This window comes from Rhinatrema bivittatum, chromosome 12, assembly GCF_901001135.1.
Source record: "Rhinatrema bivittatum chromosome 12, aRhiBiv1.1, whole genome shotgun sequence".
Taxonomy (NCBI): domain Eukaryota; kingdom Metazoa; phylum Chordata; class Amphibia; order Gymnophiona; family Rhinatrematidae; genus Rhinatrema; species Rhinatrema bivittatum.
Genome location: NC_042626.1, coordinates 76,391,935 through 76,408,188, shown reverse-complemented (window position 1 = coordinate 76,408,188; position 16,254 = coordinate 76,391,935). Strand labels below are relative to the sequence as shown.

The 16,254-nt window shown below is 43.8% G+C and overlaps 1 protein-coding gene across 5 annotated transcripts in view; it reads right to left on the bottom strand.

Moving 5' to 3' along the window:
- Window positions 1–11,381: 11,381 nt before the first annotated feature.
- The window catches only part of PLXDC1 (plexin domain containing 1), a 78,459-nt gene continuing 73,586 nt past the window's right edge, over window positions 11,382–16,254 (bottom strand). For all 5 annotated transcript variants that reach the window (XM_029573232.1, XM_029573234.1, XM_029573235.1 and 2 more), the window contains one exon: window positions 11,382–15,105. In XM_029573232.1, coding sequence (XP_029429092.1) covers window positions 14,986–15,105 — 120 coding nt within the window. In that variant the 3' untranslated portion in view covers window positions 11,382–14,985. The remainder of the gene's footprint in view (window positions 15,106–16,254) is intronic.

Below are 16,254 nucleotides of genomic sequence, written 5' to 3'. Positions count from 1 at the left end.
CAGTACCATGTATCAGTCCGAGAAGGTACCACGAGAAGAGGACGAGGAGCAGGAATCAGGACAGACGCTGGGACACAGAGAGGACCACGGGAACACAGGAACGCAGGAGCACTGGAACAGAGACTGGAACAAGGAAGCAGGAACAACGCAGGAACGTAGGACAGCAACTAGCTACACCGGAGGAGTCGACCCGATTGCCAAGGCGAAGTTCTGGGGAAAGGGCCTTGCCTCTTATAGTCCTGCTAAGTGAAGTCATTGGAAGGCGTCTGGACCGAGGTTCCCGCCCTCGGCCCTTTAAATGTGGAGACGTTGGCTGCACACGCGCCTAGGGGCGGGGCCGAGGAGGCTGAAGACATGGAGCCCCTATGGGAGCTCTGCTGAGAGGCCTGTGGCGTGGAGGAAGCCGGAGAGGCCCAAGGAGAACGTCGGGGATGTCGGGAGCTGGCAGCCATGGCAAGGGAAGAGGAGCCGGAGCTTGTGGAGGGAAGCGCGAGGGGAGCAGGCCCAGTCACAGCACCAACGCGGCCAGGACGTGCAACAGCTTTCAGGAGTTACTCTCCCTTTATTTATTTATTATTTATTTATTTAAGGGTTTTTATATACCGCAGTACGTAAAGAGATACATCACCGCGGTTTACATTTAACAATAACTTAGCAACAGGCTTTACATTGACATTATTAATAGGTATTACATATACTATGTATTACATATACTTTATCAGATTCTGACCTGATGAATGGAGTATTAGCTCTGGAAAGCTAGTCAAGAAATGTATTAAGTTAGTCCTGTAAGAAAATATTGCCTTCTATATTTTTTCGTTGACCTTTATTTCCAGACATTCAGGTGAATAACACAGCAACCACACTAATGTTTTTCCTTGTTATTCTCAGAAATTGTAAAAATGTAGGAAACAAGACAAGAGAAATAAGACCCCAAAAATAAGAGCAAGGAGGAAATAGGACCAAGATGGAACTACGTTGATCTGGACCATATCAATGATTTGAAGTATGTAAGCTTAATCTTTTTTGGTCATTGACTTCTCTCTTTGCTCTAGACACATACTAACTTAATTGATGGATTGACATTTAAGGGGCAATGAATTGTCACCCCCTCCCCCCAGCTAATGCTAATCTAGAGCTGAGACTTAGGCATGGGAAAAAAAAAAGACTTTTCAGGTAAACAGGGACAGGTGCAGCAAGACCAACATTAATATGATACTAAGAACTCAGGCTATGAAGGAGAAGAAAGGGAAATGTATATATTTATTTAATACATTTGTATACCACAGCAAGCCAATATTCTTCGTGACTTCCATTAAAACATTCATATTTACAGTAAAACAATGCAAGAACAAAAAAATGAACCTACTGGCACAGAGTAAATGATATAGGCCGCTACTGACGTATTATAAGCACTGTTTCTGAAGCCCTTGGAGCTGATGAAGAAACCAGCTCGACAATATAGATTCCAAATGTGTCCATAAAAATGACAGTCTTCAGCTTTCTTTTTTTTAAAGGATGAGAAACATTGCACCTTTCTTGGATCTTCAGGCAATGAGTTCCGAAGTAGGGGTCCGACAACCATGAAAGTTGACTTCTGCTATTCTGCCAGGTGTATGGCTGTTATAGAAGGCACATCCAAGAGACAGCGACCCACAGATCTTAGGCTCCTGCTGGCCTGTAAATCTGTAGGCAAGTGCTAATGCATTGAGGCAATGTCGTCATTTAATGCCTTATGAATCATGGTCATCATCTTGTATTTTATTGTCCATTCAATTGGTAACTGATAGAGATGGGAACAGAAAAGGTGTGATATGTACATTACTAGCAGTGCCAGTTAAAATTCTTGCAGCTAAATTTTGTATCATCTGAAAGGCTTTGATGAACAAGTCAGGAAGGCCAAGGTAAATTGAATTACAATAATCAAGATTGAGTCGAAACAAGCACTTGTAACACTGTATGGAAGTCATTGGTAGTTAAGTAAGGTTTAAGTTTTTGGAGCAACCTTAACTTTAAAGAAAGAACATTTCATGACAGATTTCATTTGCGCTTTAAATGATAAGTTACCTTCAAGTATTATTTCCAACTTCATGCCTGTTTGCAATTTGAACTGAACAATTATCAAATTAAGATATCTCAGGGAGTTTGGCATTAGAAAACCTACTCAAATGGTAATTTCAGTTTTGCCAGTGTTCAGCCTGAATTTGTTACTTTTTAATCAGCATTTCAATAGCGTTGAAATAAATTCTCAAGGTGGCCAAGGCATTAGAAGTGGCAAGAATCGAGAAGTGTTAGCCTTGCAACATTGATTTTCCTGTTCAAACCACAAAACAAGGTTGCTTTATGATAGTGAAGCAAATCTTCACAAGCTGTCACCCTTCTGAGAGCATGGTTGGAATGTGACTTGTCTCCATGGTTACGCTGCTCTCCCCCTTACAAAGCTTCTCTTGTTTCCCTGCCTCTGGCTTGCATTTGCAGCTTTGCCCACAAGATGGGATCACAAGACCACAGCAGGCTGATGTCTTTGAAAATTAACACTAGAGTTCTTACAAATGCCCAGCTTTTATTTGTTTGAAACGATAAATGCAATTGGGACTTCCTAGTTTTCTAGCACAGCAGCATTCAGAGTCAGTTCTGTCAATGGAGACACTTAGGTTTGTTTTTTTATCACCACCCCCAGCATGCTCTGGCCCATGGTATAAAAGATGCAGAACTTCACATCTGCAAATGAGCCCTGTAGCCAAATAGTGCGCGTGCCGTTTCTACAGTTATTGTTTTGTGAACAGCATTTGTGAAGGATTTCTCGTGTGTACTTTTGTGCATTCAGTGCCAATGAGTCACTCAGCTTTGGTTTTACAAATAAATCATGCAAAGAAAAAAATGTGGTGCTAAAATATTTGCGGAAAAAAAGTATTCTTCCTGTGCTAAATGAGCGATAAGTGTGCATTATTTCTATTTAACGTGTGCTAACGGCAATTTTAGCATGCAAAGTCACCTTTGCAAAATTTAAAGATACTTTTAGTACATTGGCTTCTTAGACTGTGAATTCACAAATCATCATCTGTGATGTTAACGACTACATTCTGCAACATTATGTGCAAAAGACTCGGGGCTGTTTTTGGTGATTTGGACGGTGTGTCCCAGTTTTATGCATCTAATAAAACTCATCTCACTAACTGGAAAACACACGTTTCTTGTTGGGGCAAATGTAGCTTTGAGATTTTGTTCAGTTGCTTAATTGCTTTAAATGGAAACAGAAATTCAGAATTCTATAGCAAACTACAGAATTAAATCCAACCAAATCTTGTTTTACGAAGTGGGAAGCTAAATACCAAAATTGTAGTATTTTTCCCACTTTCTTCTGTTTATCTTTCCTGTCAGAGACTCTTCTTCCACTCCATCCCCTGCACTAATCAGGAAGCCACCATGCATGGCTCTTTACCTGTTTCTTTCTATCTTCTCACTCAAATTAGAAACCTCGGCTTCCTCCCCAATCATCGTCACTCCTTGAAATCACAACCTAAATTTCAGATTAACAGGAGATGAAGGGAGTAGATGGCAGAGCTATTATTATAGTTTTAACCCTATTTAGGCTGGGTTTAGTCTCACGTCTACCATCGTCCAGCAGAACTCTTCAGTGTACATCTGTTGACCATATGCAAGTCTCATGATCTGCTGCACAGTCTTGTTTCAAACATAATACAGGTGTGTGTGTGTGTGTGTGTGTGTGTGTGTGTCTGAAAGCATTCTTGGTACTGAATTGAAAATAAGCACATTGTGTCCCACTTTACTTTCCAATGTTTCTGTCTCCAGGAGCCAATTGGAGAAGAATTTAGCCTCAGTCAAGTCTGCAGCCCTAGATATGTGTTTGGTCCCATTAGGCACTACACAGGTATAGACCTTCCTGGCCCAAATGTTAGTGCAACAGAACCTAGGAGAAATGTTAATGTAAGGAACCTAAAAATCCCTGCTACCCATTCATCTCTTCTGTTCTCTCTCCCTTTAGGCTGTTGGTGTATTGGGCAGGGGGAGAGGAGGATGGGTGTGCAATCTGAAAACAGCATCCTAACAACTTTTACTGCCTTTGCTGTTTACCAGAGTGCCGAAAGGCCTTCTTACCCTGGTAGAAGTGGTACTTGGGAAGTAAAAGTCGTGTGTCTCAGCTCTAAGGAAGGCAAGCAAGACTATAAACTTATACTGTCAGATTATGGCAGGCTGATGAAATGTGGCTGAAATCTAGGATCCAGGCCAAATTCTTAAAGGTGAATTTTCATACCTGCATGCGGGCATCCATGTGCATGCAGTTTCTGGCGCACACACATGGATGTGCCAATTTTATAACATGCGCACACTGCCACACGCATGTTATAAAATCCGCTACCCAGGCACACATGCACGCCTGATTTTATATTGGCTCACACGCGTAAGGGGGAAATTTTACAAAACGTGCGCACCAATAGACTGGGCCTTTCCCAGTTCCCTGCCAGTCCGCTCCAATACAGGAGAGGGAACTTCCTACACCCCCTACTTACCCTGCCTGCCTTTTCCCCTCTCTTTCCCGACCTTTAAAACCCCCTCTAACAATTTCTTTTCTATACTTACCTCTTCTCCGGAGCAGTAGTAAGTTGCGTGCGCTGGCTGGCTGCTGGCACCAGCTGTCCTGACCGTCCCCCACCCTGCCCCAGCCCTGCCCCTTTTTTTGCCGGCTCTTCAGCGCATACCGGGAGATATGTAATGTTATGTCATGAAATGTAATTTTAGTATTGTGTTACAAATTGCTCTTTTCTGCATGGGTTTTTATGTGCTTGTAAATCACATTGGGGTGCAAATGGAATGCAATGTGTAATAATAATTAAGGTGAGAAAGGCCGATACCCTTATTAGATTCTGTGCTGGTTATCCCATCCTTCAGCAATGCTGATCTATAAGGTTTCCTTTGTTATTCTATCATCACCTATGAGTAAATGGATGAGCAGTATCTCTGATTTTCCTATTATCATTAGCTATTGAACTTGCACAATATAATTTTCGGATATAGCATGGACACTTTTCAAAGCATCTACTTGTTAATTGAAACAACTGGTAATTCAGTAGCTTTAATTTCATTTAGAAAGCTTTCCTCTCGCACCTGTCAACTAAGACAGAACAATCCATTTTTAGAATGTGTGGAGGTCGTTTTATTTATTTTTTTATTTATATTTTACTTTTTCGCACTTTTTCAGCACTTCAAAGCAGATACATTCAAGTACTGTAAGAATTTCTACCTTATGACAGCATTACATTGTCAGATGAGGGACACCGAAATGTTACCAAATGCTCCAATTGGCTAAATTGTTAAACTTGTGATTTATGATTGGCTGATTGCTCAATGGTGCTTAGTATCTGTCCACTGCATGGGTTTCACCACCAAAACCTTCACAAGGCAAAGGGAATTTGGAGTACAAAGTGCTACTGCATATGGAAGTCATTGCCGCTTCAATCAATCCTATCGTAGTGTCACTGGTGGAGTGTGGCCCTGGCGCCGCTTTTCATCACACAACTGGCATATGGGGAACAGATGAGGGAGGCTCTTGAACTGATAAGGATTTACAATAGATTGGAAGATTTAGAGTGTCTTTCTCTCGTTAGCATGTCCCAGCTCCTGCCAAGAGGAAGAGGATAAACTTGGGCCTTTTTTTAATTTGAAAGGCCATGTTATAATTGATGTGGGAAACACCATACTGAGCAAAAGGTTTCTGAAAGGCTAAAGCTGCTCTTTGGGCCCTGTGTACTAAAGGTTTTCTCTCATTTTGTGTCTATGGGAAAATGCTTCCCAGACTAAATCCTTAATGAAGGCTGAATATAAACAGGCAAGATTAAAATACAATGAAATTATCTCAGTGTATCAGAAGACAAGTACATTCATATGTTATTTAGCTGTGCATTTGCACTGAATAATTCCAAAAAAGCAAATCCTGCATTCCAATACTGAACTCCTGCCTTCCGTCTGCACAGCAATATCTCTAATCCTGCCTTTAAAACAGGAGATCAGGATCATACTCGTCACCTAGGTAGGATTATAGACAGTGCTGGGGAGGAGCCGGCTGTCGTGGTACATGTGGGCACCAATGACATAGGAACATGTGGGAGAGAGGTTCTGGAAGCCAAATTTAGGATTTTAGGTAGGAAGCTGAAATCCAGAACCTCCAGGGTGGCATTCTCTGAAATGCTTCCTGTTCCAACGTGCAGGACCCCAGAGGCAGGCAGAGCTCCAGAGTTTCAATGCGAGGATGAGACGATGGTGCAGGGAAGAGGGTTTCAGCTTTTTAAGGAACTGGGGAAACTTTTGGGGAAAGGGGAGACTTTTCTGAAAGGATGGACTCCATCTTAACCAGAGTGAACCAAGCTGCTGGCACTAATTTTCAAAAAGGAGATAGAGCAGCTTTTAACTAGAACAAGGGGGAAAGCCGACAGTCACTCAGCAGTGCATGGTTCGGAGAAATGTATCCTTGAAGGATACTAATGAAACAGGAGAGTTAGGGCATCCCAACAGAGAGGTTCCATTAAAAGCAAATATAGTCCATGTGCCTATATGTAAAAAATCACCAAAGCTAATGATTTCTGAATTATCCCTAATAACTGAAAAGCAGGTTGTTAATACAAACAAAAAACACACTTTGAAATGTCTGTATGCCAATGCCAGAAGTCTAAGAAATAAGATGGGAGAGTTAGAGAGTATAGCAGCAAATGATGAGATTGACATAATTGGCATCACAGAGACTTGGTGGAAGGAGGATAACCAATGGGACAGTGCTATATCAGGGTACAAATTATATTGCAACAATAGGGAGGATCAACTTGGTGGGGGTATGGCACTTTATGTCCAGAAGGGTATAGAGTCCAACAGGATAAAAATCATACAAGAGACTAAATGCTCAGTAGAATCTATATGGGTAGAAATCCCATGTGTGTTGGGTAAGAGTATAGTGATAGGAGTATACTCCCATCCACCTGGACAAAATGGTCAGACAGATGATGAAATGCTTAGAGAAATCAGGGAAGCTAACCAATTTGGCAGTGCAATAATAATGGGAGATTTCAATTATCCCAATATTGACTGGGTAAATGTAACATCAGGACTTGCTAGAGACATAAAGTTCCTGGATGTAATAAATGATTGCTTCATGGAGCAATTAGTTCGGGAACCAACAAGAGAGGGAAGCTATTTTAGATTTAATTCTTAATGGAACACAGGATTTGGTGAGAGAGGTAACAGTGGTGGGGGCCACTTGGCAACAGTGATCATAACATGATCAAATTTAAACTAATAACTGGGAAGGGGGACAATAAGTAAATCTGCAACTCTAACACTAAACTTTCAAAGGGAAACTTGATAAAATGAGGAAAAAATAGTTAGAAAAAACTGAAAGGTACAGTTGCAAAGGTTATAAAAGTGTTCAACAGGCATGGACATTGTTTAAAAATACAATCCTAGAGGCGCAGTCCATATGTATTCCGCACATTAAGAAAGGTGGAAGGAAGGCAAAACGATTACCATCATGGATAAAAGGTGAGGTGAAAGAGGCTATTTTAGCAAAAAAAACATCCTTCAAAATTGGAAGAAGGATCCATCTGAAGAAAATAGGATATAAGCATAAAGCATTGTCAAGTTAAGTGTAAACATTGATAAGACAGGTGAAGAGAGAATTTGAATTGAAGTTGGCCATAGAGGCAAAAACTCATTATAAAAACTTTTTAAAATATATCCAAAGCAAGAAACCTGTGAGGGAGTCGGTTGGACCATTAGATGACCAAGGGATTAAAGGAGCTCTTAGGGAAGAAAAGGCCATTGCAGAAAGTCTAAGGGCCAAATTTTCAAAGGGATACGCGCGTAAGATACGTGTGTACTCCCCAAAAACTTGGCCAAACTCCCCCTGCGCGCCCGAGCCTATGTTGAGTAGGCTCGGCGGTGCGCACAAGCCCCGGGACGCGTGTAAGTCCCGGGATTTTCCTGGGGGGGCGTGTCGTGACCATCGCATCATCGGAGGTGTTCCGGGGGGCGTGTCGGGGGGGCATGTCGCGGCTGGCGTGTCATCGCAGACGTTCCGGGGGCATGGCCGCAGCCTCCGGACCAGTCCCCGGACTGGACCATGGCACGCCGGTGGCCGGCCCGACATGCGCAAGTTACGCCTGCCTCGATCAGGCGTAACTTGTGCAACAAAGGTAGGGGGGGTTTAGATAGGGCTGGGGGGGGTGGGATAGGGAAGGGAAGGGAAGGTGCGGGGGGGTGGAAGGAAAGTTCCCTCCGAGGCCACTCCGATTTCAGAGTGGCCTCGGAGGGAATGGAGGCAGGCTGCGCGCCGACCCCAGATTTTAATGGATACATGCGGCTACGCGCGTATCTATTAAAATCCCGCATACTCTTGTTTGCACCTGGTGCGCGAACAAAAGTACGCGCGGGCGCAGATTTATAAAATCTACCCCTATATGAATTCTTTGCTTCCGTGTTTACTAATGAGAATGTTGGGGAGATACCAGTTCCGGAGATGGTTTTCAAGGGTGATGAGTCAGACGAACTGAACCGAAATCACTGTGAATCTGGAATATGTAGTAGGCCAGATTGACAAACTAAAGAGTAGCAAATCACCTGGACCGGATGGTATGCATCCTAGGGCACTGAAGGAACTCAAAAATGAAATTTCTGATCTATTAGTTAAAATTTGTAACCTGTCATTAAAATCATCCATTGTACCTGAAGACTGGAGGGTGGCCAATGTAAACCCAATATTTAAAAAAGGCTCCAGGGGCGATCCGGGTAACTATAGACCAGTGAGCCTGACTTCAGTGCTGGGAAAAATTGTGGAAACTATTCTCAAGATCAAAATCATAGAGCAGGGGTCGGGAACCTATGGAACCCTATGGCTCGTGAGCCAGATGTGGCTCTTTTGATGGCTGCATCTGGCTCGCAGACAAATCTTTAATAAAAAAGTAAAAATCTAACAAAACCCCCCACCTTCCTGATGCCCCCCCAAGACCTCCAAAATTAATTTACTACAACCCCCCACCCTCCTGACCCCCCCCCCCCAAGACCTGCCAAAAGTCCCTGGTGATCCAGCAGGGGGTCCAGGAGCGGTCCGGGAGCGATCTCCTGGACTTGCGCTGTCGGCTGCCAGTAGTCAAAATGTCACTGATGGCCCTTTGCCCTCACTATGTCACTGGGGTCGACCAATGGCAGCGGTAGCCCCTGTGACATAGTAAGGGCAAAGGGCCGTCGGCTGCCAGTAATCAAAAGGGACTTTTGGTAGGTCTTGGGGTGGTCAGGAGGGTGGAGAGTTGTAGTAAATTAATTTGGCAGGTCTAGGGGGGCATCAGGAGAGTAGAGGGTTGTAGTAAATTAATTTGGCAGGTCTTGGGGTGGTCAGGAGGGTGGGGGGGTTGTAGTTAATTAATTTGGTAGGGTCTTGGGGGGGTCAGGAGGGTGGGGGGTTGTAGTTAATTAATTTTGGAGGTCTTGGGGGGCATCAGGAGGGTGGGGGGGTTTTGTTAGATTTTACTTTTTTTATTAAAGATTTGTCTGCGAGCTCTGGACCCCCGCTGGACCACCAGGGACCTTTGGCAGGTCTTGGGGGGGGGGGTCAGGAGGGTGGGAGGTTGTAGTAAATTAATTTTGGAGGCCTTGGGGGGCATCAGGAGGGTGGGGGTTTTGTTAGATTTTTACTTTTTTATGAAAGATTTATCTGCAAGCCCTGGACCCCTGCTGGACCACCAGGGACGTTGGCAGGTCTTGGGGGGGTCAGGAGGGTGGGGGGTTGTAGTAAAGTAATTTGGCAGGTCTTGGGGGGCATCTGGAGAGTAGGGGGTTGTAGTTAATTAATTTGGCAAGTCTTGGGGGGTCAGAAGGGTGGGGGGTTGTAGTAAATTAATTTGGGTAGGGTCTTGGGGGTCAGGAGGGTGGGGGTTGTAGTTAATTAATTTGGCAGGTCTTGGGGGGATCAGGAGGGTGGGGGGTTGATGATTAATATAAAGGGTTGGGATTTTTTTTTTTGGGGGGGGGAGGGGTTTCCTACAGAAAGAGAAAGATAAAAGTTTTCTGATCTGGGGAGGGGACCGAACCGATTCACATCTACCCATTCTAGAACTCTCATGATTTTAAACTCTCATGATTTTAAACACCTCAGCCATCTCTTCTCCAAGCTGAAAAGTCCTAACCTCCATTTATGAGTTCACTCCAAGTAGGGTGGATGTTACTTGTGGTGTGTCTCAGGGATTGATCCAACATGATGGAAGGACTGTTGGAAAAGGTTTGTCTTTTTGCCGATGATACCAAAATTTGTGACAGAGTCAACAACCAGGGAGGGATGGAAAACATGAGGAGGGATCTAGTGAAGCTCAATGAATAATTTAGGATCTGGAAACTAAAATTTCATGCTAAAAATGCAAAGAAATTTCATATTTAGACTGCAGAAACCCAAGGGAGAAGTGCTTATAGGCGATGGAATTCTTCTCAGCAAGAAAAAAAGAATGGGGGTGATCAGATCATCTTAAGGTGGCCAAAACCAGAAATCCACCTAGCTGAGAGAGAGAGAGTCCATCAAGCTAGGTTGAGAGAACATTGCACAAATCTCATCTTTGGGTGAGTTTTCTCACTCTGAGGGTCATCAAATGTTCACAAGAGACCACTGTTCTGTTCGTATGTCTCACATTGAATGTCAAAGTGGCCCCTAACCCCTACACTAATACCTAAACCTCACCTCGAGTTACTAGGTGGGCCTCCCATAGAGATATAAATACCTATCTAGGGTCAGGACATTATGGTCTCTCTCTCTCTAGAATCTGCACCCTGTCTTTTTTATCACTTGGAGATAGACAAAGATTTAAACTTGCACACCCTAGAGAAAAGGGGAGATCTGATAGAGACATTCAAATATCTCAAAGGTCACCATTCACAGGAGGTGATCATTTTTCAATGGAAAGGAGGCTCTAGAACAAGGGATCAATAGATGAGGGTAAAATGGCTTTAGACTCAGGAGGAAATATTTCTTTACAGAGAGGGTGGTGGATGTATGGAACAGCCTCTAGGAAGTGGTGGAATAAAAAATAGTAACTGAATTCAAGAAAGCATGGAATAAATAAATACAGGGATCTCTAAGGAAGTGATGCGAATTATAATGCTAAATTAATTGGATGGATGGACCTTACAGTCTTTTTCTGCTATCATGTTTCTATGGTCTTGGGGGTTCCATGCATTATTCTGCTGGTAATGATGGTTTTTCCTCCCTTTTCCATTTTCTGGAAAGGTTTTATATTGTGCAGAATATTCTGACTGCTGTGTTATTTCACTTGAATAGGTAGAAGGGGGTCGACACAGGCTTTCAAAACCTTGTCACAGATGTATTGTGTTAGTACCCCTTTTTTCTACTTCTTTATTTCTACACCTTAACAGCTTTCTTTATATTTGTGCTTGCAGAAAGTGAGCTCCTGCTGTACAATAATCGCCAGCGCTGTAGGCTGCTCCTTGCCGTTTGTGTATTACCGACCTTTACACAATGAATGCTCAAGCTCGGACTGCACCAGAAGCGGAAGGATTCCGCCATCTCCCTTTTCTGCTTGGGGCACTGTAACTCCTGCGTCGAGTCCGTGGGAACATGTAAAGCATACACAAAGCAGCAGGAATACTGATTTTTTAAAATTTGGATCTCTGGGATTGTCTTTTAAAAGCTTCAGATTCTCCCAGTAGTCCTGTACTCCTCTAGTAGGAGGAAAGCTGGGAAATGGCTGTTCTTTGTACCCCTTTCCTGTCGGGCAGTAAGCTAGCTGAATGCAAGCCTGTGTGTCTGCAGGTTATTCGGGGGGCTGAGCCATTCAAGTACTTACATGGTGGCAAGCTGTAATGTTTAGTCTGCAGTTCTGTGGAACTAAATTGCTTCTGGACCAAGTAACGTCTATTTATTTTAGGTTATTTAATCTCTGTTTTTACGTAGTTTTTGCCTCAAAACCAGCGGATACTCTGCCTGTTCTCTAGGCACATAGTCCTGTGCCTCACAGAGTCCCACGCACTATTGGACAGCTTCAGCGCTTCCTCTTCCATATGCTGTTGAATTGTTTAAATTTAATAGTCAGTTCTGGACATCTGAAAGCCGCCATACATTTGATCGAGCTGGGTCACATGATCTTTATTGACTGCGATCTAGTGTTAGCATCCTGCACCAGCAGGGGAAGGTTCTAAGAGGTTCTCAGTTCCACATTCTGATTCCTCTTCCGCTCTAGAACGCATGCCCTCATGAATTCCAACACATTCTAAGTTCCAGAACCCGGGGTGCTCCCACACAATCCACCTGGTTGGATTTGCACTTCTTCAACGTTTGCTAAGCAAAAGTGAAAGAGGTCCTGTGCCTAGCAGGGTTTGCATCTTTATTTGAAATTATTTAATGGTAACATTGTATTCTATGCAAAAAAAAGCCAGCTAATGTGCCTTAGTCCCCGCCCTCCACCCTCCCAGACTGCAGGGAATTAGACCTGGTTTTTCTTCACTAAAGCCTGTAGTGTATGCCATAGCCCCATATACAGTATGTAGCATACAACTTAATTGCATTTAGGACCAGATGTATTAAAGCTGGGGTTCTTAACCTGGGGTCCAAAAAATGTGTGTGTATGTGTTTATGTGCATTTTCTAGAGGGGTCTATTAAAGGATATTCACCATATCTGGCTTAATAATGTGACAAGGGATTCTGGTCCTGCCATGCTATGGCCAAGACATGGTCCTGAGACTGACTTGGCCAGCAGGGGCATTTTATACATTAACAATCTGATTTTTTTTTTTTTTTATCTAAGAAGTCCAACAGCCCAGCCTTTTATACATAGATAATAGGATTGCTATCAACACATATACCTGTATACAGATGATAATTATAATGTAACTCCTTTGTAGGAATAATTCAGTAGCAAGTATCGTAGAACATAGGACAATTAGATTGATGTATGAATGGCAACATACTTGGGACCTGTTCTAGGTTTTACCCCCCCCCCCCCCCCCCCTACAAATTTTGCTAATTTTAAGGTTTGTTACTTGAACTAAAAGGCTTTGGATGAAGGTTAAGAAAATCTGACTCAAATAAAATAAACCCCCCCTGAATACATGGTGTCACTTGGACCCTGCTATAGTCAGTACTATTGAAATGCACATTGCCCTGATAGAGACTATGGTTAGAGCTAGGAAGACCAGAATTTTACTGGACTTGGTTGCTCCCGAAGCTGAAATTACCCTCCAGAAATTAATGGTACTGACTTCCAATGCCTCTGCTCCTGTGTGTTTGTATCTCTCTTTTGCATAGAGAGGCTAGAGAGGCAGCTTGGGTGGTAAAACTGCTGAGTTCAAATCCATATGAGCACTGACCAGTGAGCCCAGTGCTCATATGGAAGTCATTTTTACTTCACTTACATTATTTTAAATTCTTCTCTTCTCACATGTGTATTCAAAGGATTTGTCTTGCTAACTTTTGTAATTAGTCAGACATTTGAATACATAGCCCTGCTCTTTGGCTAAATTGTGCCCGCACAGAATCTACCCAGATAAGAGGCAGTGCTTGTGGCATTCCTGGACATGATTTCACTTTGCCCATCCCCAAGTTAGCCGAGTAACTCTAGGGAGACATACCTGGCCTACAGTTATCTGTATAAAACTTTACCCAGGTAAGTTCTTCTGAATCTCTGCTGAAAGTTACTGGGTAACTTTGCCCCTTGTCAGCTTACTCAATATGAACCTCACATCGCCAGGGTGCATTTCTGTTCTGAGTTTCATGCATCTCTGACTGCAAACAGTGTCACATGAATGTAAACGTCATGATCCTAGAGCATCCTAGAGCTAGTGGTAACACTTGAAGTGAAAGAGTTGGCAGGTTGGTTTGTGTGAGCTGCAGACAGTGCAGTGTGCCTGCTTACATCGGATTCAGCAAGGGGGAAGAGGAGGATCTTACACCAACCACGGAGAGCTGCTGAAAAGAGAGGTTTGCCTTCCAACCCTTCTCCAGCAAGAATGTGCTGAACACTCAGCAATGCGGGAGGTGGGGATGGCAGGGGTTAGAAAAGTAAGTGACCAATTCTTTAGCCTTGGGACTTGTGGCATATGGGGTTCCCTTGGCTGCCATGAGATCAGAAATGAAACCCCAGTGTTGTCCTGGGTAGTGCCTGAGTCTGTGAGGGGTGTAGTCACTCTCAGATCTCTCCACTCCAAGGCCAGAGCTGCCCCGGAGCGAGAGCTGCTGTGACAGAAGTGCCCCTCTTCCATAAACTCATGTGCAGTTTGAGATCAGTGCCATATTACAGGAGAGAGTAGCAGAGCCTCCCTCCCTCCCTCCCTGCAGGGTTTGTCTGCAGAAACATCAAGAAGGGTAAGCACAAAACTGAGGCTCTATATTTATCCTTTACAGCCACATAAATCCCGCCTGGGGGAGGAGATCATAAATTAGCCGGGCCCTGCCGTTGGTAGTAATCACCGGCACTGACAGCTAAACTGCAGCGTGCTGAAAATACGCACCAAACATGACATCAAAATAAAGAGGTCCCCAATTCTTTGGGCAGAGAGTAAGGGTTTGTGCTGCAGCCCCTTACAAGCTTTCCTGCTATCCCCTTTATGCTCCTTAAAAGGGGGGAGGGCAGAGCAAAAAGCAGAAAAGAAAAGCAGATTCAGTCCCCTCTACCACTAGTTCTTGTTTTTTTTTTTTCCTTTTCTCAGTTCTATTTAACTGTGGCTTTTCACTTTGCTGAAATGTTGCTGGTCCTTATGCAAATGAAAAGGTCCCCTGTTAGGATTCAACTCTTGGCGCCGTGCCCTTCGGAAAGGCAGAAGGCAAGTCCAGAAAGCTCATCTCATAATTTTGTTCCACTCTTCCTTTCGCACTGGTCTCGCTATCGCCCCCCTCCCCTCCCCCCTTAAGAGAAGGTTTTGGTCAGAAACACGAGAGAGAACCCATGCCCGCAGGGATCAGGTACCGCGCCCAGTCCATTCCATCACTGATCGCCCTCAATGAAGCCCTCCTTCTCGTGGGCTATGGACTCCACCTCCGCGTACGCTGGGTCGTCAGCACGGTGGTTCTGGAACTTCATAGCAGGCCAGCGGTACGGACGACGCTGTGGACAGAGGGAAGAAAAAGTGAGAAATAGTACAGTAGAGCTTTGAGAGCTGGCAAAGGCGAGAGCCAGTTCTCATTGCCTTAGTGCCCATATTCTGAAGACATGCAAATTGCACAATTTAAAATGCAGCTAGTCCTAAGAAAGAAATGGCAATAAGGCATTTTTCCTTCTTCACACCATCATGCAACAGTAAAAGTCATCTCATGGCCAATGTGAAATGTTAGGTGGTCTCAGTCTATGACTATGTGCCCATATCAGTGAAACAGATAAAAAATTGGCCCCCAACATGACAGCCTCAGCAGGAGGTCAATGATTGGGAAGTGGTGTTCCCTCCAGGCACACTGGTGAGGCAGCATCGATGGGTGTGTGGAGGATTCACTTATTAGTGTAGCCAACCTGGCCCTCTCACCAGTACAGAATTCACTAGAATTATGCACAAACTCTACGACAATTCTCGTAATGACAAACGCTCTTACTCTTACTCCTTGTTAACCTCGGTTAAGCTCCCGCATACACCTTATAACTTGTTAACGGGTTCAGTTCATCTAAAGTTAATTCCATGTTTATCTGTAAAAACAATAGGAAACTTTGTCGTTTCCAGCACCACTTGTTTTCCTGTAAACCGATGTGATATGTCAAATCGAATGTCGGTATATAAAAATAAATATATAAATAAAGGATAAAGCAATTTAAAGATAGCGATGGTGATAATTGTGTTTTGTGAGAGTTCTATAAAACATGGAAGCACGTGAGAAGTTAGAAAGAACAATTCAGAAGTCATAGCTTTTATGTCTGGAAACTGTCTGAGGGAATCTGTCTTGCTCTTCAGCCCCAACTTCTTGGGCGTGGCAGAGGGGCCTGGCACCCCAGAACCAAGACCAGCGGTTCTCTCTCTCCCCTCATCAATGGCTGTATCCAGCGGCAGGGTCCACGCACAGCGCCCCAGAACCAGCCAGTGCTGTGCTCTCACCCTGCAGCCCCACCACAGAAACAGATGAAGACTTTTGAAGTAATGCATCTATACAGATAACTTGGGCCTAGCAGTAGTTTTTTCCTACAACAGGAGTTTCATTCCCTAACAAGAGATTTGCTTCATTGAGATGGAAATGGAAGGACAGGAGGTGTTTAGAAGATCAGTAAATACAT